A 26,025-nucleotide genomic window follows, 5' to 3' on the forward strand; every position below is an offset into this window, starting at 1 on the left:
AAATTATCTGTCAATTTAAATCAACATTGATGTTGTGATCTTACCGGGAAAAGATGGGCTTCTGATATTCAATATTTAAGACAAAATAAAAATGTTCCCACTGATACATGAATCGTGTACCATAAGCGTTTCAGTGCCAAGCGACTCAAAGAACGAGGTTAGACATATTCCACAAGTCATGTCAAACAGTGATGCCATATAATTATCTGGAAAGCATGCACAATAAATACTATCAGTGTAGACTGGAATAACCTGACGGTAGAGGTTGCCATTCGATTGAGACTTATGGCATATTTTGCCGAACATAACTAATTAGAAATTACAGTAAAAACTGAAACTATTGAATGTAAATTAGTTTATATACATTCATATTACATGTACATTATTATATGTGTTGCGACCCATTTGTGTCAATTTCTAGGTCCCAAAGATTAGCGATTAAGCTCCTTTAATTAGTGATTAAAAACTAAATAAAGCTTCTTTCAAAAAAAACTTATTGGGATAAAAGTGTTTATATGATTGATTGACTATAGATTGCTATATTATTAAGTATTTGTTTTTACATATCTTCTATATATGTACATTTAGAATCATGCATAATAAAAACATTTACAAAACTTCATGAATAACATCATACTAAACATGCACTTGTAACATGTATGAAATTCAACTCATTAAATTATATTTTCCGCAATTCATATCCCAAATTATCTTAATCCAGCACCCAGATAATAATTTCTCAACACAGTCATTGTTGTAGATTTGAAGTTTTTAACTTTATGAATCACAGAATTGTCAAATTGACAAATATTCTATCTATCCTTATTATTTCTTGCACTGAAATCATTTGACGCATGAAACAAAAGCAGAAACTTAAAAAACAAAACAATGTGATGACTATGCAACTGCATTATTTGATCAATTGGCCATTAAATCAATGTCAGATTGTAATGTATTTTTAAGACTTTTAGTGTGTATTTCGTCTTCACTATATGCATTTTTACAGGCTGGCAATTATTTATGGATATAATTTAGTTCATTCTCTAATACGGATCAGCTCACTTGTGATTTCAGGGATATGGAAGCAAAATTAAATGAATTTTGCTACAAACTTCAACTTGTGTGAGGATATTCGGCAACTTACTTATACTGAAATGTAATGAAGACAGGCATTTGAAATTGCAACTGTCAAAAGCGCAATAGGACCTTGGTATTTTGTCCCATCCAAATAACTAGACACTGTTCCTTGTCAACCCCTCTGTCCTGCACTACTGACAAAGGGAAACCACACCGGAAAATCTTGTGGAACTTTCTCGGCCAACACCAGGATCAAACCCTGGACATCCTGTTTAGCTAGCCAGCACCTTGCCTTCCAACTAATACCGAAGATCTATATATGGACTCTTATTCCTGTAGCAATGGCCAAATGTCCCACAACACGGTGAAGAGCATGTTTCGGGCTGGCAGGGTATAAAAAATGTAGGGAACTACACTGAAGTCAGATGGATATTCAAACAAGCAACCAACAAGATCTAACTTCATTTCCAGTTATTGCAACCGCTATAGATAAATAAAATAGTAAATAATTCAGGGGGGCCTTGAGTTGAATAACACTCTAATTTCAAGTTGGTCCATAATGCAACATTAACAACCAAAGCATTCAAACTCGAACATAAAGCATTCCTAAACTCACCAAATTCTACTTCTAATTGAATTAGAACTAAAAACCAGAAAAAATAAATAAAACTTTCTAAAAATTATATTCTCATTTTCTTTATATTGAGCATAAAATATAAATAAAAACAATGGCTTATAAATGAATAAATAATGAATAATATCAATTTCTATACATCACATGCATAACATAAAATAAATATCTACACAATGAATAGATAATAGGAATATAATTGGCATATGTACAGAGTTCAAATCTAACAACCTTAACCTTTGAATGCTGATATTTGAGATCACATCACTTTGACTTACCCTGTCTTTAATAATATAATAACAACTAAAATTTTAAAATAATTCCCAAGATGGAAGCTATTAATTTTTAACTTGAAAATGATTAATAATATTATTATAACAAGGATACTTATTCAAACAATTATTATACAATTATAACAAACAAGTTTAACTAATTATCAACTTTCAATATGCATACAATCTGATTAGAATACAGATCTATATTTCGTTTCATTTTTTTTTTTTATACTTTTGATGGCCTACACTACATGAAGATCTGACAAGTTGTACTCGAAGGTTGTGTCAGTGGTCGTACGAGCGGCTTTTGACCCTATGACATCAGACATTGATTAATCAATCAGTGTTGACGTTTCTAGTGGTTTACCCTCAGTTCCGTGTATGGCACGCCAAGAAGTCGCCATAACTGACCGTTTCATTGGCTTATCCCTTAGTTCAACCAAAACGCCAGTAATATAACAACTCTTCCAGATCCTAGTGTAGTAAAGACAAGTAAAACGAAATTTTGAACTATAAAGAAACGAAATGAACTAGGATCTGTGTTTTGATCAGATTGATATGCATACCCATTAAGCAAAATTTGTGATAGATCTGAGAAAAGAAATCAATTTGTTTAAGGATTGGTTGTGATTCAAAAGAAAACTTTGATGCTTAACAATATACATGTAAGCCGCATAAAATCAGATATTAGCCTACTGACTGGGTTTAAGTAATCAATTGACATTTTGTTATTAACTACATTAAAGGTTGCTTTAATTCATACTAATTCATATGAAACGGTATATAATAATATTATTAAGCATCACACATGTAATTTAAGAGGAATATTATCGAATAGATCCGTAATCAAAATTGTATAATTTTTCCTTTAAGTTGCCATATTTGTTTGAACAGAATTGCTGTTCTTCAGGAACACCTATTACAAATTTCACTTCCTATTTCTTGAGCGAACAAAAAGTAATTGGTTTCTCTTCTTAAAAACTTTTAGTTCTAAATATTTTTTTAAGTTTTCAAATTTTAAACAAAACATTGTTCACACAACTCAAGTGCTATTTATCAAGTGCCATACAACTAAAAGTTAAATTAGTTTGGCCTTAAATAGAACTAACAGTCTGTTATCTGGTCTTGTCACATTTGGTTTTAATTAATTATCATGATATTGAGTCTGCTATAGGCCTCCATTTGAATGGACTGGGCTCAATCTCGGTACAAGTTGAAATTAAGCGTCTGAATTTTACGAGCCTGGTTTCCATTTGCTCCACCTCTCAATGTAACCATACAGATGACATGAGATGACAATACTTTAATTAACCATCAATCAATTCCATTCTGTCACGTTGACACATATTTTAAATTATCATTATTAATTAATGGATAATTAATAATAAGAATGACTAGTAGGGATACTGCTTTTATAAAAAAATATGGGATTTTAGAAAAGAAAAATGGTCAATGTTGATGCATAAACAATAAGATCAACTAATTAATATTGTACAAGAATATATTAATAAGATAATATGGGATTGATAATGGTAATTAAAAGCTGGGATTTATTAAAAGCAGGTGGTGTGACAAGACAAGGATGAAAAGATTCATGCTTCTTACACAACTTTGGTAGAGTGTATTAGTTCATGGGAATATGGGACTGTCATCGCTATCCAATCGTACAAGCATATCTTCATTCTTCCAGACAGAATATAGAGGAAATAAAATAGAAAATAATAAAATAAAACAAACATAAGATAACTGCATTCACCATTAAATAAAACTCAAATATAATTTAAAAAATAGATAAAGCCTTAAGCCATTGTCTATCAACTTGAGCAGCATGCTTAGAAGACCGACCACCAGCAGCTTTTTAGATCGTAAACATAACTTTGAGGCTTTTACACAATTAGAATTTCTGTGTTTTTCTCTTTCTATAATTGTGTCAGTTTTTCTTTATTTTGCTTAAATTTGTAATCAAGTATATTGGTTTGGGTGACGGTGAGAAAGGTGCCCCCAAATGGATGAAGTCCAGTAAACAATACTGTGATATGTGTTTAAGGCTACGAGTTCACCACATACATGTACATGCAGACAGCAAATTCAAAATAATACATTAATTTCTTCATAGATTAGTATTTGTAAAGCATGTGAATTTATTTTCCAATCATTAGGATGTCTGGGTTTTGTAAGAGTATAAATATTGATGTACCATAGTTTTGACATTATGCCCCTTTCAAATTCTAATAACAGAAAGTTGTGCTGATAGTATACAGTGAAAAAGACAGATTAATACATGTTTTGCATTTGGGGGGGGGGGGGGGGGAGATATCAAAACTGTGAAATACTGTTATGTGCATCAAAACAAAATCTTAATAATAAATAAAAGAATCTTGTTAATCCCACTTCATGCTCAGATAATATTAATCCAGGGTCAACACTGCTTTTCCTTAATACCCTCCTCCAAAATATCCTCTTCCAATGTCCCCATGTACATAAAGTTACCTATGAGGTCATAACAAGAATTTCCCATATACCCATGAAACAAATTCAAGCTACCGATGAAACAATTTCAAGAATTTTCCATTTACATAATGTTACCCATGAGATGAAAACAAGAATTTCCCATGTACATTACATTACCCATTAGACAATAACAAACTATTAATAGTATATTTTTACCAAACATTTTTACCATTTACCTGTACATAAACCCAAAATATTTGTAAAATAAAAGTATTAGTATTCAGTACATAGAAATACAACACAGCCATATTCCACCTGCTTTATGTGCTGTGATGACAGGATAATAGGGCTTGTAAAATGTTGCTGTACTGTAAGCTTACAAATACCATAACATAATGCTATATTACTTTGTGCTCTTTCAAAAACAGCATCCCAAACCTAACATTCTTTTTGTTGTAGATTTTTTTTTAATCCTAGAGAAATTTTCACATTAACTGAATTTAGAATCAATTAAAACCTATTCGTATTTTAGTTTTAGTTTTCTTTGTGAAGTTAACAAGCAAGATATGTCAACATTTTGCAAGAGATGGACAGGCTAAAAAAGCGATTTTTCGTACAATCAGGGACCAAAATCCATCAAGTTATGTTCTGATACATGTCAATATCCTAAAGGAACCAAGATCTTTGGGATATAAACCTATATTTCAAGTTTTGTCAAAATTGGATAAAAATTGTGACTTGTAGAGTGTCCACAAACAAAATGTGAACAGATGAACGGACAGGGGCAACGACAATATACGTCCACATCAAAATGGATAAAAATACTGAACTACACGGAAAGTTAATTATGTCCGATCTGGATTATAAATGTCTGTCTAAATAAAATTATAAAGATTAAGTTGGATTCAGAATTAAATTTTAACAAGAGAGGAGAGAGAGAGAAATGGGGTTTAACGTCCACTCGACACAAACTAGGTCATTTCGGGACTAACATATGGTTTTATTTTATTTCAATAATTCGTTTGCGTGCAGGGGTCTTTAGCAGTGGGAGAAAACCAGAAGACCCGGAGAAAACCCACAAGGTTGGACAGGCGACCCTACTCCTTGTCACGTACAACTGGGGATTCGAAACCAGGCCAGTTGACTCAATGACAGACCTTATGATACAGCACGCACGTGCTAACCATTCGGCCATCCAACCCCCCAAATTTTAACAAAGCATGCTTAAAAAATAGTTATGTTAAATAGTTGAAAACATGTGCCAAAGGCAGAAAATAACAATTTCGAAATATGAAACAGTCAAAACATGACCAATCTCAACTTTATAAACAAAAAACGGTCAATTGAGCAACATTTCTCACCTTTTTGAAACCATCATTACTGAGAATGAAAACATAATATTGTTTAATATTATTCAGCTAAAGCACTAATAATACTTTTAAGGACAAAGAATGGAACAAGTGCAAGTTATTGTATTACAAATATAATTGATGCCAGAAAATCTTTGCAATTATTCAGATTAATTTAACAAATTGCCTGCAAATTCAGTTTATTATGCCAAAGCAGTATCTAAATGGTTTAAATATGAATGATTATCAAAGCAGTTTTAAGATAATTTGTGTTAGCAACATTATCAAACCCAAATAGTTGGACAATCCTATTTGCAAATAGATTTTAAAATTCTTATTCTCTTTAAATCCAGATCTTTAATTCTTGTTTACATTAAAGACTTTTAATTGTAGACTCTTTAAATACAGATCTTTAATTCTTATTTACATTAGAGACTTTTAATTGTAGACACTTCAAATACTTTTAATTTCTATATTCTCTAAAGACCTTTAATTCTTACTCTCCTAATATTAAAAAAAACAAACACTTTCTTGTTAAATGAGATTTGTTTATGGTGTTGTGTAAATTACTGACCTGAATTTACTGTGGATTCTATAAAAATTGATAATTTTTCTATAGTATAAATGTCATTATCTCATCAATGGATAGAAATAAGGACCAAAAATTTTGCAACAATCTTAATTGAAATACCCTGAACTAATGTTATGGTCAATGCATGTCATATCACATTTAATATATCAATAGACTGACAGCAATTGGCAGAAAAGTATATATTGCATAAGCACAACAATCTAAATGCAAAAACTTATCTACAGATTTCAAACAACCCCCAAAAATTCAACTTACCGGTATATTTGATTTTCTATCCGCATTAATACTGTTTATGGATGATGGCATGGCACCGTTTGTTTCCATGGAATCACCCATAGATAACTGACTGTGATCTAATATCATATCTGTATCAGATTCAGAATCCTCTCTTTCTTTTGTAGTTCCCTAAAGTGAAATTAAAATTAGCAATGCAAAAATTTAATCAAGCCCAACGGATGAATGGATTTATCTCAATAGTTTTGGCTTGTACTATAATTTATACTGTAAAAGATGGGTTTTCAGACAACGAAACATAGCAGTCTATACAGGTTGTAACATATCAATCATTTTGTTATTAGTGGGAGCATTTACAAGACGGTAAAAACTGATCAAGAGCAACAACCCATGAAGAAATGATCAAAATAATTAAGAACTGGTAATCAAATAATAACTTTTGCCATTCTAGTTATCGGAAAGTGACTTTTTCGTCTCATGAATATAAATACATGTATAAAAGATTCCAAATCAATCAGTTGATTCCAAGAAATGAAATGAAATGGGGTTTAACATCCAACTTTTCTGCACCAACCAGGCTAATGAAGACAGACACACGCCATGCTTTGTGCTATTAAGGACATGCTAGGGTGTCTGTCCTCTATCACTGACAATGAGAAGCTGCATAGAAAATTTCAGAGGAACTTTCTCACCTAACACCTTCCTCACTGAGCCATTATGACTCCTCATTGCAAAACAAATTCAGCAGGTATTTAAACATAATAGATCCAATATAATTTAATCAGGGTACATCTTATTAATTTTGACAATTAATCAATGATAATAAATGAAGGACTTACTTGAGACATTTGTTCCTCAGTAGTTAATAATTTAGCCAGTGGAAGACAACACTGGGGTAAAGTTTCCATTAAAGTTGGTCGACTATTAGTCAATAGTGGTTTCATGTACCTACAATACAAATGGGTTTTATCACCAATACTTTATATAACGGTTTTGACAGTGGTATTTCCTCCAATTCTGATTATCAAAAGGCCATTAATGAGAAAATATAATTGATAAAAATGCTGCAATTCATAGAAGGCCATTTTGTGCCATAATTTAATGATACACCTACCTGGTATCAAAGTTATACCATTTTAAAACCAGCCATGCCTTTTCATATTTCTTAGTACCATTATTTTCTGTTTCTGTTGTCTTCAAATATATAATATACAATATTATTAATACACTAAAAAATCATTAAGTGTTCAAAAAGATTCTGTGATATATAATGATATACATTTGAAATCTAGAAAAAATATACGCAAAATTATTTATGTATGTGCTTATAAAACATTAGTTACACAATATCTTTTTTAAAATCCTAATCGAGAAGCAGTGTATATACAATATAAACTATTCAAAAAAAATTACTAAATAGATAAATAAAATATATATAAACTTTAGCCAACCTGCATGCTAATCTAGAGATAGAAATCTAATCAAAATATTCACATCAAATCCCACACTTACTACTATCTATTCAAATATTTAGAAGTGTTTTATTATAATTAATGGAATATATTTGCTTAAAGGTACATCATTGGCCCGCTACTGACTCCAGAAATGTTTGTCATTACAAAACACAATCATGTGTGAATTTTTTTTTTTATACAAAAAAATATTGAAATGTTAATGTAAGCTATTAACGCAAAACATTGTCATTGTTTTTTTGTGAATTATACTTTCAAAATTGAAATAATTCAACAAAAAAAAAACAAAAACATTTTTTACATTTTCTTTAAAATAAACATGTGAGCCCTTAAAATATATAATGACATTACGAAAAAATACAAGAAGAAATGAGCAGTAATTGTCAGTAAGACAAATGATAGTTATAAGATGGGGAAAGGTAAAAAAAAAAAAAAAGGAAAGGTAAAAAATAAGTATGAAACATAAGAATAAAACCATAAAATAATATAGAAATAAGTCCAGCTATAAAAAGTGATATAGCATGCATAACCCAAGCAAAAACTGAAGAAAAAAGAACCACATATTTACCACACTACACACAGGCTGTCTATTAGACGTTTGGTAAATTGAATACCTGACAATACCCCCTCCCCCACTTCCCACACACAAAATTGCCCATCTAAATTTAATAAATGACTTATAAATCAATAAATATGTTTTGACTTATTTATTTAGTATTTCAACAATCTAATTAATATTTTATCTATATTTCTGTATTTAAGATATTTTTATATAAGATATAATTCAGATTAAGTTCACTGGACTATGTTTGTTTCATTGGAAATTCAAATGTTTTATTCATTGGCTGTTTACAGTACACAAGCAACAAGATGTCATAAGATAAATAAAACTATCACCAGTAAAATATAATATATGGAATATTGAAGGAATGAAACAAAAAACAAATTAAAGATTTCCTATTTCATCACAAAAAAAGGTTAAAATTATTTCAGTATAACACATGTAGATATTTTATTACATGAAATTGTTGAAAAGATGAGTAACTTGACAGATAAGATTATTTAGTATGCAATTGTGTATTTATACCCCTATGTAAATAGAGGGTAACTATTTGCTTTATGTCAAAATAATATTGGATTTAAAATCTAATAAGCACTGGACAAAAAAAATGAAATGTAATCAAGCTGATAAAATATGAAAGAGTTAAAGTCCGATAAAAAGTGAACTAAAGTTACTAAACCATACATAATTACAAGTACTGGCCCAGAAACTTTTCATATAATATTGATTAATTCCAGGCCTTCACATAAGAGGTAACGAAAAATATTGTCAATATCGACAATCAACTCGCTTGTCGGCTACAATAACAGTCATACCTTGGTGAGAATCGCCCATCTGGTCCATAATCCGTGTAATTAGCACATTTAACAGTAATTTTGGTAATTCTGTTAAAAAAAACCCCCAAAAAACAAGCTTGCTGGTTATTCATAACAGCTCCAGTAAGTTTCTTTTGTAAAAATAAACCATGGAGCGAATGATGACATCTAGCTCAACATGGATTGCGAATCTCGGGATTCGTGCCATCTTCGCCGCTCGATCCGTTCCAATTCCAGGTAGATATTAAAATAATAATTGGAGTGTACATTTTATGGTTTCACTAACCCGTTGTTAGTTAAATTTAAATAGTCATTGAATAATCCCTGATAGAACACCGGATATCCCGAGAAACAGACATTAATAATATATTTTTCCGTTAGGATCTCCATGCTTTCTGACTCCTGATAACACATGACATGCATCGGTTGAAATTAGGTCAATAAACCAGCATCGCTAGATTTAGCTTAAATAGTGTTTTAGTTTTATTCCTATGGTATAGTCGTACAGAATTTTATTTTATATAAAGTAACTTCAATTATGGTTGTCACGTGATCATTGTGCCGCTTGTCTATCATCCACGAATGATTAAAAACTCTAAGTTACGTGATAGACAAAAACAATAATTTGTGTTTTAAATATGAAGAAATGCCATGGTATGGTATCAGTTTATTTTGGTTACAGCATTTTCTAATACTGGTCGTAGTAGAAAAATCTTAATTTCGATCGACTGATGATATCCGTTTATCCATCGAATAAACGAAGTCAGTAATTTATTCAGGAATATTACCGACTTGAACTTCAAAGCAAATATTACCCTATTCAGAATACGACACTCTACATAACAAATTACCAAAAATATTCATGTCCATTTACTGAATGATTTATGTAAATAATGTATATATTTCTAATTCATTTATATTTAATTGTATTATCAAAATCTGTAGTATGTTTCGCTGATTGCAAATATGTATAACATCTATATCGTTGACTTTTGTTATTATCATTACTTTTCGTTTTTTGTCTGAAATGTTTCATTCCGTTATGTTTATTATTATTGAACTAAAACCTGGCAATTTGATTCACACTAACATTTCTACAATATCACTTGGACAAAAAACTCTGCGAACGAACGATTCTCATTAAAACTCTTGAACCTACATAAAAGTCTGGTCTTCATTAATATAATATTATATAATTTGTTGTTAATAAATATGCATTTCGAATAATTTGGACTTCTCTCATTTAGGCCAACTCCTAACCTTGTTCGATGAGAGTTACTTCCTATTGCGAACTTCCTTTTCAATTAATGATTTATGCGATTGGTCGATAAAAATAGCACAATTATCAAGGGCGGATAACTTGAAAACGTGTCTCCCCCATAGATTAAAGATACATTATGGGAGATTTTTATAGAGAGTTGGCCATTCTTGCTATAACAGTTCAAAAGTAGATGATGAAAGAAGAATATATTGAAAAATTCAGTCAAATTACTTTATTCTGAACATAGTTATCATCGTTGTAATATTTGCCTAGAAATGGTAGCGAATTGTGTCTTCACCTTCTCTGATCATTTAGCCTCGATCTAACTGACGTATTTTCATCATGTTATCCCTTATTTGATTTAATCAATTAGTGAAATCCTATTTAAATCCGAGCTGTAGCCGAGCCATCCGTGGGTCTACAGAGTTGATTTTGGTCTTGTTGTTTAAATAAAGATCTAATTTATAATTTCTATAACATCTGAAGCCTAAATTAAGACTTGCAATAATCAGATTTAGCTCTTGCATAATGCATGTTTAACCCAGGGGTTAGTGGAGTAGAACCTCTGCTTCCAGGTCAATGTTTGGACCATCTACAGGCTCAACGCTTTCAGGCCAGCAAAACACCACGGATGATCGGCCCCGAACTGGTAGACCAAGGGTTACCACAAGGCAACAAGACCGCCATGTTGTGTGACAGCACGTGCAGAATCCCTTCACACAGGCATCTGAGACATCACGTCAGGCAGTGGGAACACACGGAAGACCTATCAGAACCGATACAGTGCGCCGCCCTAGACCTTACCATGGACTGAAACTCACCCCTCGCCATCGACATGAACGTCTACAGTTTGTCCAACAACACCAGAACTGGCTACACAGGCAATGGAGAACTGTGTCTGTTCACAGATGAGAGTCAGTATTGCGTATCAACTGCAGATGGCAGGACCAGAATATGGCGTTGACGTGGCCAGCATTATTCTGACCAATGTGTCACGGAACGAGACTCATGGGAAGTTCCAAGCTTAATGGTTTGGGGTGGAATCAGCCTGAACCAGAGAGTGGGTCCTGTGGTGTTCCAAAATCTTGGTCCAGGGAGAGGAGGCGGCATCACAGTAGTGCGCTACATCGATCAAGCTCTCAGACCCCACATCCTACCACAAATCGCACGTCATCGAAACGTTTTCCAGCATGACAACGCCCGTGCCCACACCGCCAGAGTTACTCGGGACTTTCTACAGCAGAACAGTGTAAATGTTATGCACTGGCCAGCTCTTAGTCCGGACTTAAACCCGATTGAACATCTTTGGGATGAAATTCTGAGGAGACTTAATAATGTCAGGTGCCAATGGCATTCATCAAACGTCTGGGCCACTCCATGTACAGACGCTGCACTGCTGTTATTGACACTCGCGGTGGACACCCCAGGTACTGATGTATAGACTGTGTACAGACTGTGTACAGACTCTAAACCTTCTCGTAATGTCTTGGAATTGTGATGAATTAATCACTAATGTGTCAACATACTGTTCACAAAAAATTGTTTTGATCCATTTAGTAAGTATTTTTCTAGAAAGATTTGATTAAAGTGTCTGCCTGACGATTTTTTTTGCTGTTTAGTATATTAAAGTGAACAGGAGCTTCTAATTACCCTATTTGCTACCGGAGCCTCATAAGTGTCATTTGACTCAATTCTGGCCAGTTGGTTTCAAAATGGATTAAAATCCCTGTTCTTATCACAAATGCTAAAAAAGCTCTCCTCAAGAAATTTAGGAGAGCGATTTATCCTTATTCCAATTTCAGGAGACCTGTTTTTATTTTCCGGGAATATATTGACGTGAAGGCCTGTAATTCCAACTTAAGTTATCACCATTTGAAGTTTAAAGTAGTTGTTAAGTGTCTAGTTGGAACCTACTTGACCACTGTATCTAATTGTCAACACTAGAAGTTATTCCAGACTATAAAGATAATATAGTAAGGACCATCTAAATGGAAGCAGAATATTAGTGAACCATTTCCTTAAAGCATTGAAAATGTGCTTTCCAATGTATAAGTTTATGAACTTATTTAGCCATTTCAAAAGTAATGGTGATTGGTGGGGGGACATTTATGCACAAATTAACAATTTGAAAATACAAAAAACCACTCCATTAAAACATGCTAACTTATGATCACTTAAATTTTGAAATTAAATTAAAAAACAGAGGCCACAAAATAAATTTAACAAAAGGTTAATTGCATAAAAGTTGAAGACAGATTTCATGCATATTATTTTTCGAAACAATTTGGATTACTCTAAGGAAAAATTTCATACTTTTAAGCACATTTCCGGTTTACTTTGTTTTCATATTTAATATTTTCATTAGAATGAATCCAAGATCTGAAACTGTACCATGTACATGTCAAGTTTTATTCATAAAGTGTGTTTGTATCTAGGTGTAAGTACCTGATTTAATAAAGGGGAACCGGGGGGTACATCTTCTAGTTCCGTCTGAAATAAACAGTATACAACAAACTTGTATAATAAACTTCATAATAAATATAACTTGTTTTAATTCCTACACAAACCTTTTTGTTAACTAAACATTGTACACAATCTACCGTATTTTATTGATGACAGATCTGATACAACCTTCATGGGTTTTTAGGATTTTTGTCTGGTCAGGTCCTGTCTTCTTCCGTCCATTGTCCAGCATTGTCAAAACAGTATTTAATGATTGTATTTTGTCATAAGGTTTGAAATGTTAGCAACTCAATTTCTTAAATAAAAATTTCAAATCTAAGTCGTTTCAATGTTAAAATTGTCATTGACAGATACACCTATATCTACAATTGATCAGCTTTGCATTGGGTATCTTCATATTTTATCACACGCTTCCTTTCAAGTCCATTTGTCAATTCATTTAACCTTTCAATAGGACAAATCTGTCTTTTTTGTTCTTTGCAATACTGGTTTAGATTGGATTTTATTTTCAAAGTTACAAACAAGAAAGCTTTGTAGAAAACAACACTGCATAGTGATAGTTATTGCACATATTATTATAACCCAGGCTGGGAAATTTTCTAAATTTCCAATGTTATGAGTTGAAATCAAACATTTCCCCATTATCTTGATCAAGAGTGACATGTTCCTTTGTTTAATAGTAGAATGCAAAAATAAGTGCTTGGCTTCTCGCATTATCTCTTTTAATTGGCCTGTCACAATAGATAAGAGTTTGTATCTTTCAAAAATATGTTCCCAAGAGCATAAATGGGTCATACATAATTAGAGCTGCTTTAAGATGTAACATTTTTACAAAAAAATATATTTTTCCTGGTAATTTGTATTTTTTTTTTATGCTATGGTTATGCATTAAAGTGTGCATAGTTCTATTCTTTTGGAACATTAACAAACACGAAACTGGGTCTAAAAGCACACATTAATGGAAGGTGATTGTATATAAAGTGATTTATATTCAATTTTTCAAATTTTGATTGCAATTTCTTATCAATTATGTTTGGTGAAATATGCAAACAGTCAAAATTGGAATCTACTTGTCCTCAAGGGGAGTTTGTACTTGCCAGGACAAGCAGATAAGTACCCAGTCTGTAACCTCTAAAATATGATAGATTGTGTAACCACCAAACGTCTTATAGAACAGCCACAAGACAAAATAACTGCAAACACACATCAAACTAAATAGAGAAAGGATGCAGTGCAACAAAAAAAAAAGTGCTTGATGATTGGTGGACAAACCGGTTGGTTTTGTGTCGGAGCTGCTGCTTGGTCGGAAGGACCCATGGTGCTGTATTGTCTCTGTGTAGATATAGCCTGGTAGATGTTAGTAAATAAAACTTAATTAGATAACAAAAGGATAATAATAACAACAAGCCAACAGTGAGGCTGATGTCCCCGGCCGAAATCCCAAAATAAATAGATGACACATATAGATTAATCACACATTTAGTTTTTTTCAAAAGTATCGAGCAATAAAACTACACACTAAGTTTCATCACTCTCTATCAGATAGAATCAAGATTTTCTTGTCCCAAAGCATCGACCAATGAAATTGATTAGCTCTGCTTAGCTTCAGTTCGAAATGTTAATCATTGAACCCAGTCAAGACATTCACCTAATGAACATCTACATCAAGTTTAAACATTGTACCTCAATTAAAAGCAGAGTTGATATGTTCCAAAGTCTTGACCAATCAAATTGCTAATCTCTCCTTAGTCTAAGCAGAAAATTCTCACCATCGAACTTAGTCAAGGTAATGATATAGTGAATCTATATTCGGAGTTTCATCGCTCCCACTTAATTATAACCAAAGTTATCATGCCACAAAGCATCACAAAATCAGATTGCTCATCTCTGCTTTCCGTAAGCAGACAATATTCACCTAATGAACGCCTACACCAAGTTTAAACATTCTACCTCAATTAGAAGGAGAGTTATTGTGTTCCAAAGTCTCGACCAATCAAATTGCTTATCGCTCTGTTTACCCTCAGCAGAAAATACTCATTATCGAACTTAGTCAAGGTATTGATGTAAAGAAAGCTATACACCAAGTGTCCTCACTCTCACTTAATTAGAACTAAAGTTATCGTGTCCCAAAGCATCAACCAATCAAATTGTTTATCTCTGCTTACACTAAGCAGAAAATGCCCATCTTCGAACTCCATCAAGTCATTGACCTAATAAACACATACACCAAAATTGAACATTCTAGCTCAATTAGAAGGAGAGTTATTCTGTTCCAAAATCTCAGCCAATCAAATTGCTTATTGCTCTGCTTACCCTGAGCAGAAAATGCTCATTATCGAACTTAGTCAAGGTATTGATGTAATGAAACTATAAACCAAGTTTCATCTCTCTCTCACTTAATTAGAACTAAAGTTATCGTGTCCCAAAGCATCAACCAATCAAATTGCTTATCACTGCTTACCCAACGCAGAAAATTCTCATCTTCGAACTCCATCAAGGCATTGACCTAATAAACACCTACATCAAGTTTGAACATTCTAACTCAATTAGAAAGAGAGTTATTGTGTCCCAAAAAGTGTGACCAACAGACAGACGGACGAACCATTTTAATAGTCGCATGCTTTCTTCGAAAGGCGGGGAACAATAACTGTGTAGAAAGATTCTTTTCAGAAAATTATCCTACAAAAAAGCTCTGGATATCTTTTAATGCAAGAATTCCAATCCTTGCACTAATGTATTAATTCTGCGTGCCAGTTTTTCAACAATTTTGTGCTTTTGGCTATCGAATCAACTACAGAACAGTTTTTACTTAAAAGGATCTTGTGTATAATAAAACAATCTTAAGTTTTTTATTTCCTTCCTATTCATATATTTTGAAGATCTAACTACTTCCTTATCAGATATCTGTTATTTTTGGAGTCTGATCTAAGCAAGTGTAATTTAATAAGACTGTGTGCCAAAATATACTACTTGATTTATTTAATATCCATGCCAAGAAAACCGAATAAACATATATATTGAGACTATTCCTCAATATATTCCATTATAACAACGTCTATGTTTCAATTCAAAGCTACTCAACAGATCATTTCAAAATTATCAAATGAGTTGGAAGGGAGCTTCGGCTTTTGTTTATCAGCAGATTTAATGCCTCACTCTTCCCTTAATTACCGGTAATCTTTTCGAGAAAATAGCAAATATCCCACCACCCTTTAGTAAAATAAGATTTTAGTTAATTGCATCATGTGATACAATACTGTACCATATGCACAATGTATAATCTAAATAGAATAAACTATACAATTACTGATTAATGTAAATGCTAAATTAAAAACAAGTACAGAAATTCGAATTATCCAGATATCTGGCAGTCATCAGCATAACTAATGTTTTCAAGGAGCAAAGGTCAACTCATTTCTCACTCATCTGATCAAGTCAAATCAATACTGGGTTTTTTTTTAAATATTTATAAGATGAAAAAAATTGCTATTTATTAACCTGAAGGATTTCAAGGAATACTTTCTTAGTTATTAGTAGTATCAGGGATATTTATATTTGATCATTCGTAATACTTACCAAAAAGATATAGTATTTAAAGGAATGCAGTAGTATAAGAGGTGGTGTGTACTGATAGTGATATCATTCTGTCAATCAGGGCTTACTATACTCACGATCTCAAATACATCACCTGGATCGTCAAACGCGCAGCACACACAAAAGTGACACTAGACACAGACAGAACACCATTTACAAGAATAGAGTATACATTGAAGCAGTGACATATTTAGGGGGGAAGCCAGTTGGTCATTCCCATTCCCCCTCCTTCTAGTTTGTTTTAACCCCATATGAACAATAATTAACTTAACTTAAATAAGGTCATAAAAGAGACATATTCTGGTTCTCAGATACTGCTGTGTGTGACAAACCAGCGGCTGCCAGGCAGGATACGCCCACATTTTACAAGAGATGGATAGAGAACAAGCTAAAAACTAACACGGTTTTTTGTACAATCAGGGGCAATAATCCAGAAAGTTATGGCTTGAAATGTGCAAATATGAAAAAGAACTGAGATCTTTATGATATAAAGATATGTTTTAAGTTTCATCAAAATCGGATAAAACTTGCGATCTCTAGAGGGTCCACAACCTTCGTATTACACACTTCTACACAATTTGCGTACAAAGAGCGGAAATTTTGTTAGGCAGTTTCATTTCAATTTTCCCGAAATTTGAATTCAACCTTCATTAAGGTGGAATGGTGATGCATTTAAACGTTTTTTAAAATCGGAAAAAAATTGTGACCTCCAGAGAATCTGCAAGCTCAAAACGTGATTTTTTGTACAATCAAGGGCCATAATTCAATAAGTAACGATCCGATATGCGCGAATATCAAGAGGAACCAAGATCTTTGGGTTATAAACATGCATTTCAAGTTTCATCAAAATCAGATCAAAATTGTGACCTCTAGGACGTCCACAATCTTGATATACCTGATTGTTACGAGGGGCAGCCATTTTGTCCGGCAGTTTTGGCCCGGTTTTCAAGAAGTTTGAACTCATCACACATTACGGTGTAATGTTGATATATTCGAACGTTTTTTTAAATTGGATAATAATTGTGACCTCTAGAGGCACCACAAGCTAAAAATACAATTTTTCGTACAATCAGAGGCCATAATTCAGGAAGTTACGATCCGATATGCGCGATTATTGAAAGGAACCGAGATCTTTGGGTTATAAACATGTATTTCAAGGTTCATCAAAATATTTTGACACAATTTGCGAACGAGGGGCGGCCATTTTGTCTGTCAGTTTCGGTCCGATTTTTACGAAATTCAAACTCAACCATCCTTAGGGTGTAACGGTGATATATTCAAATGTTTTTTGAAATCGGTTAAAAAATTGTGACCTCTATAGGGTCCACAAGCTAAAAACGTGATTTATCGTACAATCAGGGGCCATAATTCAGGAAGTTATGGTCCGATCTCAAGAATATCGAAAGGAATCGAGATCTCTGGGTTATAAACATATATTTCAAGTTTAAACCAAATCGGATAAAAATTGTGACCTCTACGGCGTTCACAAGCTAAAAACGTGATTTTTCGTACAATCAGAGGCCATAATCCTTGAAGTTACAGTCCGATACATGCCAATATCGAAAGGAACAGAGATCTTAGGGTCATAAACCTTTATTTCAAGTTTTATTGAAATCGGATAAAAAATGTGACCTGTTCACAAACAATTGTGGATGGACAGACAGACAGGGGCGACGACAATATACGTTCACATGAATATGTGGGCTTATAAAAAGGCTGCATGACCTGTTTTTATTCCCCGTTGATTATTTGCACATTCATATTTTTCACATTAAAGGGAGATAACTATTAAAAATTTCCATTTGCACACAGTACGGAAAGTAAAATGCATAAGGAAAATTTGTGTATCAAGAATTCTGGACTAGGGTTAAAATAAATGTTATTGACAATCATAAATGGCACTGAACATTCGTAAATTAACTCATTGTTATTATGAAATGGCAACCATCAATTTGTCTGCTAATTTTTTAATGTCCATTCTAATTTTGGATGATAATTATTATCCAGTAATGAGAAAGAAATGGCCGAAATTATACAATAATAACATCCCTCCCAAATCAGGATTTTTTTGAGTGACAAATCTGACAACCGGAATTTTTCTTTCCATGGACAATTTTGTTTTTGTAAACTCCCTGTTTAATTTCATCTTAATTCTGTGCCAGGCAAACCCCTTACAATAATACATGTATGCGGAATATGGTATAATATGGTATGAAAGAATTTGGTATAAGGCAAGTTTATGAAAGGCGCTAAGCTTCATATTGGGAAGAAACTTCTCCCTGAACAGACACCCTGACACCTAGTTTAGAAAAGTTGCGCAAGCGCTAATTACTAAGTTTTGAATAGTTGTAGAGGAGCACAATGAAAGCAACTGGATGAAGAAATACACATATATATCTTACAGCTGTGAACTTTCTAACGTCAATGTATATTAATAGGACACTATTTCAGAACAGTTTTAATGGTGATTGCACACCTAATTCTATAGTCTAAATAGACAATAATTACAGCATCTTGCATGATCCGTTAGAAAACTGAGTATTTGTTATCCTTAAACCACACAAAGCAATTATTCTGGTTCTCTGATACCGGCGCATTATCAATAATGGGCCGCATCACACGTTTTTTTTTTTTTAAGAAAATAAAAATTTAAAATTTAAACAAAGTCAATAATTTTCGCTCATTCATATTTCCTGCGATTAAAGGTAGTTAAACTGAACGTTCCTTGACAACAGGAAATAAATACTAGACTTGGCTATCAAGTACGTAACCATCAAGTACGTGACAATCACAAACGGCAGTGAATAATCAAATGTTAATTTATCATTTGGAAAGATGGTGACAATTGAATGGTGACAATTTTGCTGTCAATCTGGCTTTTTTACGATCTAAATGTCTGATCTTTTCCAAGAAATATGACTGTGAGAGAGATGATTGAAAATATTCTCCGTGGGGGAGATTGATGGCACAGACTTAGATTTAAATTGCCAGCAAAATCCATACTTTAACAATGACTACGGTACAATACCACGTAATGGTCACCATCGCCAAAATAAAAACCGGTGGATTTGAAAACATTTTCCCAGGAGTTAATGTAGATAGATGAAGTCACAGAATTTTCCGGCGGATATTTCAAATTCTTACTAATATTTAGATTTTCTTATTAAGGCCAAAAAAAATATGTTCTGTTTCCGGTAACCCTACCGATCCATTTCAAGAGAAATAAAAACTTTTTTGTTCACTGAGCGACCATTCAGAATACTCCAAGTCTACCGGATTCGTGAAAATGTCTATATTATTTGTTGTTATAAATGATTATAAATGTCATTGTTCTTTGAATCTGCATTTACCATCGGAATAGGCAGGTACAGCAAACGATTATTAAGAACTGCCATAGTGTTGACGCGACATTGCTGACTAATGTGAAAATCGAAACTACAGGTTAAGTACAGATTTACCACTGCACATTTCGAAAAGCTATAATCCTCACAACTTTCGTTCTATTAAGTGAAAATATATATCAAACAGGTGGATACGATCTGCTCTATTGGTATTTAAAACAAGACAAATAAATTTATTACAGACCTATTTCGTGCGATGACTTGATATGATTTTTTAAGTTTTTATGGCGAGTTCTTTCCTTGAACAAAATCGCCCCCCTACACTATTTTTTTTCAGCATAGAATGATTAAAACGTTCATTTGCCCCCAAAGAGAATATTCAAATCATAATCTAGCCTCTGATACACTTTAAACAATTATCCAAGAACTCCATCTACCAATCTATTAGCGCTTCATGTTTCACGGCGCCGACTCAACATAACACAAAATTGAAGATTACGGTAGATCTACTAGATCTAATATTTAAAAAAAAAATAAATAAAAAAAACCCCCTATTTTCCATCCGTTACAGGAAACAGAACCTTTTTTTTTTTTGGTTTAAGAGTTGAATAATTATCAAATTCAAAATAGTTTTGTGTGTTTCTTAAAAATGAAAAAAACTAGCTAGATCTAGATCTGAACAAAATAAAAACAAAAAAACAAAAACCGTGCTTCCGCATCAATTTTTTTTAAAAGGATTGTCTGAGAAGCAGAATATTTTTTTGTGTGGCCTTATCAAACCTATGAATTATCTATTATATAAGCCTACTGAAACTACCTGATGTTTATAAATGAAAATCTCACCTGACTAACAGATCTAGTATTTTCTGCAGTCTGTATAGTATCTAATTCTTCATCTACACCAACCCTATAATATACAATATTATAATATACACAACAACAAGATCATAATATACATACATGTAATAGGAAATGAAATGGGTTTTAACGTTCTACTGTTCTGCTCTTATATCGAATTCCAACTGCCAAGGTATCTTTTATGTGCACGGGAATGTGTACACTGGACCTTGGTTTTTCATCCCATCCGAACAAATAGACAGCTGTTCTTGTCAGCTCCTCTGTCCTGCACCACTGACAAGGAGAAACCACGCCGGAAAATCCCATTGAACTTTCTCGGCCAATACCGGGATCGAACCTGCGGCCTCTAGACTTGAGCCAGCGCCTTACTTAGCCACACATGTAATAGGAAACCATGATGGCTCAGTGCGTAAGATGTTGGCTGGCTAACCTGGAGGTCACGTGTTTGATCACTGTGTTGACCGAGAAAGTTCATTAGGTTTTTCCGTCGTGGTTCCCTCTTGTCAGTGGTGCAGGACGAAGGGCCTGGCAATGGACAGCAGATAGTCGTTTGGATGGTACTGAAAACCGAGCTCCTGTGTACATATTAGTGTGCATAAGGGTTCTTAATCCATTTTGAAATGAACCGGCCACGGGTAGGCCTAACGGATAGTCGTCTTTTCAACAACAAACTTGTTGGTTTATTCATACTCTATTCACAACAGTAATTGCATAATTCACTAATTGCATAACGTATTCGGGATAATAATAGCTGAAACTCCGAATAAACAGGACCTTTATAATTGCATACTTGTATCCATACATCGCTATATTATCGACATTTATAGTCATTATTATTTCAGCAACTTGCATTGCATATTCCTACTTTTGCTTTCATCCAACTAAACGGAAGTTATAAATTAGTAAAAACTACAAGTACATACAAATGTTTTTTTTTAAATTATATTATTTGTAAGCACATGTTAATATATATAAAAATAAAAAAAGTATATAAATAACAAAGTAGCAAAAATCTGTTTCCGTGTAGTCAGAACTCGGAAATATGCTGTACGTACAAAAGGTCACTTGGCCAATTGTCGTGATTCAGGTTAGTTTATTTTTAGTGTTACCAGTATACGCAGCAGGACTCGTTTGGATATCTGAGAGGATCTCTTCCTCAATTTCACTGAATATTAAAGAAATAAATTCACCACACAAAAAATTCACGATATAATTTTTTTGTCATTTCATGTCCCGTTCTGTCAAATCGTTCAATTATTGTTCATAATCATAATTTTCGATGGCAATGTTTCTTTTTGCTATGAAATACGCATTTCGGATTAACGTCCGATTTGAAATAATTTCTATAGATTTAGGAATTAAACTCTTTGTTCTGCCATCGTCTTTCTTTGCTACGTAGGTATGATCGTCAGATTAATATGGTATTTTATTGCCGATAATTTGGTTGACCTATATTGGACGTGGGAGGATCTCCGGCTTTTGGAATTTCCATTGATGACTTGCATGCTTGAAGTTCAAGGTCAACGCCGCCATCTCTTCAGTTAAATCTTGTTTACGTTTCCTGGTGTCATTCTGCGAGGTGTTCAAGTACTTCAAGTAATTAAGTTGTGTATTTATGAAATAAGCCGAAGGTATTCATTGTAATGATTGACTCTTTGATGGGTTTCTTAATTGACGAGTAATAATTAACTCTTTGTAATCGGCCGAAAGTAGATTGATTTATGATAGTAGCCGGTTCATTGTTTTACCAATTGGCCTGATAATTAATTCTTTGTAAATCAGCCGAAAGTAGATTGATTTGTGATACCTTAGTGGCCGGTTTATTGTTTTACCAATCGGCTAGATTAAAGATCAATCGGCTAAAGCCGACAAAAAACAGCCGATTAAGATCCCTGGTGTGCATGTAAAAGAACCCTTGTCAGTTGGAATTCAATATAAGACTAGAACGTAGTTCCGCTGTCTGGTCAAAATTTCCCTCATAGCATACTGTATGGCGTGTATGCACGTCTTCATTAGCCCAGTCGGAGCAGAACAGTAGAATGTTAAACCCATTTCATTTCATGTCAATAAATATATATGTAATAACATCACAATACTACCTGAAAATCTCCAGAATATAAATATATATTCCAACCTAAACAAAAATTCTGAGATGTAACTTGTTTATATTTTTTGAAGAAGCCTAACATAGTTTTAAACAGTTTAAAGTTAGTTTACTTTTAAGACATCTCCACTAAGGTCCAAATTAATTCATGGGGGGGGGATCTAGTGGAAGCTCGGACCATTTAGGAGATTAAGTGAACGATAAGATTAGAAATAGTATTAATAGGCAAGGTAATCTGGAGACTTGTAAAAGAAATAAATAAATGGTGTTAAATAGCATGTCTGCACCGATAGGGCTATATTGCGTCAAAATTTCTTTTAAGGGTACCATACTTCCATATCAAATGATTAAACAAGCTTAATCTTACCTGATTTGTAACCATTGTAACATAGGAGTAGTTAAACCTCCACAACATATCACAGTAGACAATACTATTATCACTGTAGCTGATACCATATACTGACGGGAATCAGAAGATGTATTCCTTATAGCTAAAGCAAACGCTATGGCTCCTCTTAATCCTTAATAATAAAACACAAACTTTATGTTTATTGAGATCTAATGTAATACAAAGTAATGATCCTAAATTCAAAATTAATTACAATTAGTTTGTATGAAAAGCTTTGTGGTTGTCGGTTTGTAAAAATGTACTTATTTGCCACGATTTTTAAACGAAACAAAATAACCCTTCAGTGCTTGCAAAGAGTGGTGTGAAACCAGATTAAAGTTAAACAAATTGCTAGTACTTAACCAATGACAGATTACCCTACAAGGCCCTCGCTTCCAGGGTGGCATAAATGGTTTGAAAATATAACACTATAAACCAGAGCCGTGCTGGGGCCTCCAACGGAGGGTAGGCAGACCGAACCTAGGGCACTATTGGGGGGCGGGGGAGGGGCTAAACGACCTACAAGTACAGAAAATAAAGCCTCAAAAGGGAGTGGTATTCCTTACAAAGGGTATATGCCAAGTTTCATTTGATTCTGTTCCCTAATGAGGGAGGAGTAGCACTAAGAACTGACGCCACCCCAATAACGAGATGATGAAATAAGTTGGTCTGTGGGTCCAGAGCTAGCCAGTCCACCCCTGACAATTTTAATACAGAGCTAATTGCGGAATTGTGATTATAAACGGTTGCAAATTGTCAACTTTTCAAAATCAAAACCGAAAATCATGGAAAATAAGATACCAGCAACAATAGGTCGACTACCAGCAGTGTTAACTGGTTTCCTGTGTCCCACTTCCGTTTTTTTTTTTTTTCCAAAATTTTGATCCTTACTTCGAGGTTCTCCCGGTCATCAATGATTTAATATCAATTCAACATATTGTAGAATAATTTTACATTGTTTAGTGATTTTCATACTGTTCGTGTTATGCGTCACTTTAGTTAGCAATGTCCTTTATTAATTGTAACCTTAGATAAACCTTTTACTACCCAATCCATCCTTAACTTTGACAAAATCATTCTCAGGGAAATACTTTACAACATGAAATCTTAGGTCACTCTATCGGGTGAGACAACAAATATAATTTGCCACCATGACTTGACATACCTGAAAACATCATCATATGCTGAAAATTGAATTTAATTTTATTACTTCTGCCCAGATTGAGTAGAAATGATACAGGATAAACATTCAAGAATCTTCCTACAATAATACCCAACTAGGACACGGTAAGGAATCATAAATGTATTACATTACTACATCAGTTAATTTGAGACAAACATGGCAATTTTCACTTCAATGGTTATGTGTTCAGTGCCAGGAGGAGAATTTTGCCAGGACAGCAGTCTTTCTGTACTCTTCTAGACTTCTTCAAATTCCAACTGTCAAGGGTTCTTTTATGTGCACGTCAATGAGTACTCAGATTCGAACCCGGGACAATTCACAAACAATAACTCAGTGATCAGAACAAATATTTGTATACTAAGAACCAGTGGCTGCCAGGCAGGATATGTCCACATTTTGCAAGAGATGGATAGAGAAGAAGCTAAAAACAAAAATGATTTTTTGTACAATCAGGGACCATAATCCAGAAATAAAATAAAACCAAGTACGAACAATCCAAACCATTAGACAAAATTCGAAGTCCTAAAAAAACAGTATAGGCAAAATAGTGTAATCAGCAAATGGACTGTTCACCGTGTACAAAATACACGACAAGCAGTGGTAACAGGTGTCCGGAAGAGTAAGCTTATCCTGCCTGGTGCCACACCCGCCATAGCTGCATCCAAAGTTATGGTCTGAAATGCGCAAATATCAAAAGGACTCAGATTTTTGGAACACAAAGATATGTTTTAACGATACGTTCCTGTGTACAAACTGGGTGATTTGATGATGTATTAGGACTAAAAACATATTCAAACCAATTAATCTATCATAATTTTGCTTCAAATCCTTCTCAAAACACTGTTTACACGAGGGAATACCCTGCTATAAAAAAATCTCTTAAAAGAGATTATGTTTGTGTCACGTGACTTCACTGACAAACTACCTGGCAACGGGTGCAAAGTCGGAGAAGGATTCATGGCATAATTGCTATCTATTTATCATAAATATCGAAGCCTAATTAAATTCTCGGATTATCCACTGCCCACGTCTTTTTCCGTGATTTTTATCTCAGAAAGTGTTGTACGTCTAACTCTTCATAAAGTCTATCAAAATGTACATCAAGTGCTCAATCTCTGTGTGCAGACAATCCTAATCGTCAGACTGTCGATTAGGGAAACCCTTACATTTTTGTCCTGTATGCGCTTCAGGGAATCCATTATTTTCCAAGTAAGATTGGATATTTCTTCTTTCCATATATATCAAAATTGCCATACTTTTTTGGGAAATAACCACCCTATAAATACTTTTCTGGGAACATAAATTTAAGTTTCATCAAAATCGGATGAAAATTGTGACCTCTAGAGGGTCCACAACCTTGATATACCATATTATT

The 26,025-nt window shown here is 33.5% G+C and overlaps 1 protein-coding gene across 11 annotated transcripts in view; it reads right to left on the minus strand.

Moving 5' to 3' along the window:
• LOC126816170 (sodium/hydrogen exchanger 9) overlaps positions 1-26,025 on the minus strand; it is a 59,186-nt gene that overhangs the window by 11,431 nt on the left and 21,730 nt on the right. For 2 of the 11 annotated variants that reach the window (XM_050542445.1, XM_050542457.1), the window contains exons 11-18: positions 24,633-24,744; positions 23,447-23,600; positions 20,961-21,024; positions 14,455-14,529; positions 7,724-7,803; positions 7,449-7,557; positions 6,631-6,780; positions 3,589-3,666 (exon numbers count right to left, since the gene is read on the minus strand). In XM_050542445.1, the coding sequence (XP_050398402.1) occupies positions 3,613-3,666; positions 6,631-6,780; positions 7,449-7,557; positions 7,724-7,803; positions 14,455-14,529; positions 20,961-21,024; positions 23,447-23,600; positions 24,633-24,744 (798 nt within the window). In that variant the 3' untranslated portion in view covers positions 3,589-3,612. Of the gene's footprint in view, positions 1-1,693; positions 1,721-3,588; positions 3,667-5,795; positions 5,815-6,357; positions 6,376-6,630; positions 6,781-7,448; positions 7,558-7,723; positions 7,804-13,164; positions 13,210-14,454; positions 14,530-16,853; positions 16,908-20,960; positions 21,025-23,446; positions 23,601-24,632; positions 24,745-26,025 lie in introns of all 11 variants that reach the window. The other 9 variants (XM_050542428.1, XM_050542464.1, XR_007678253.1 and 6 more) reach the window with 8 other exon arrangements.

The sequence above is a fragment of the Patella vulgata genome, chromosome 1, assembly GCF_932274485.2.
Source record: "Patella vulgata chromosome 1, xgPatVulg1.2, whole genome shotgun sequence".
Classification (NCBI taxonomy): domain Eukaryota; kingdom Metazoa; phylum Mollusca; class Gastropoda; family Patellidae; genus Patella; species Patella vulgata.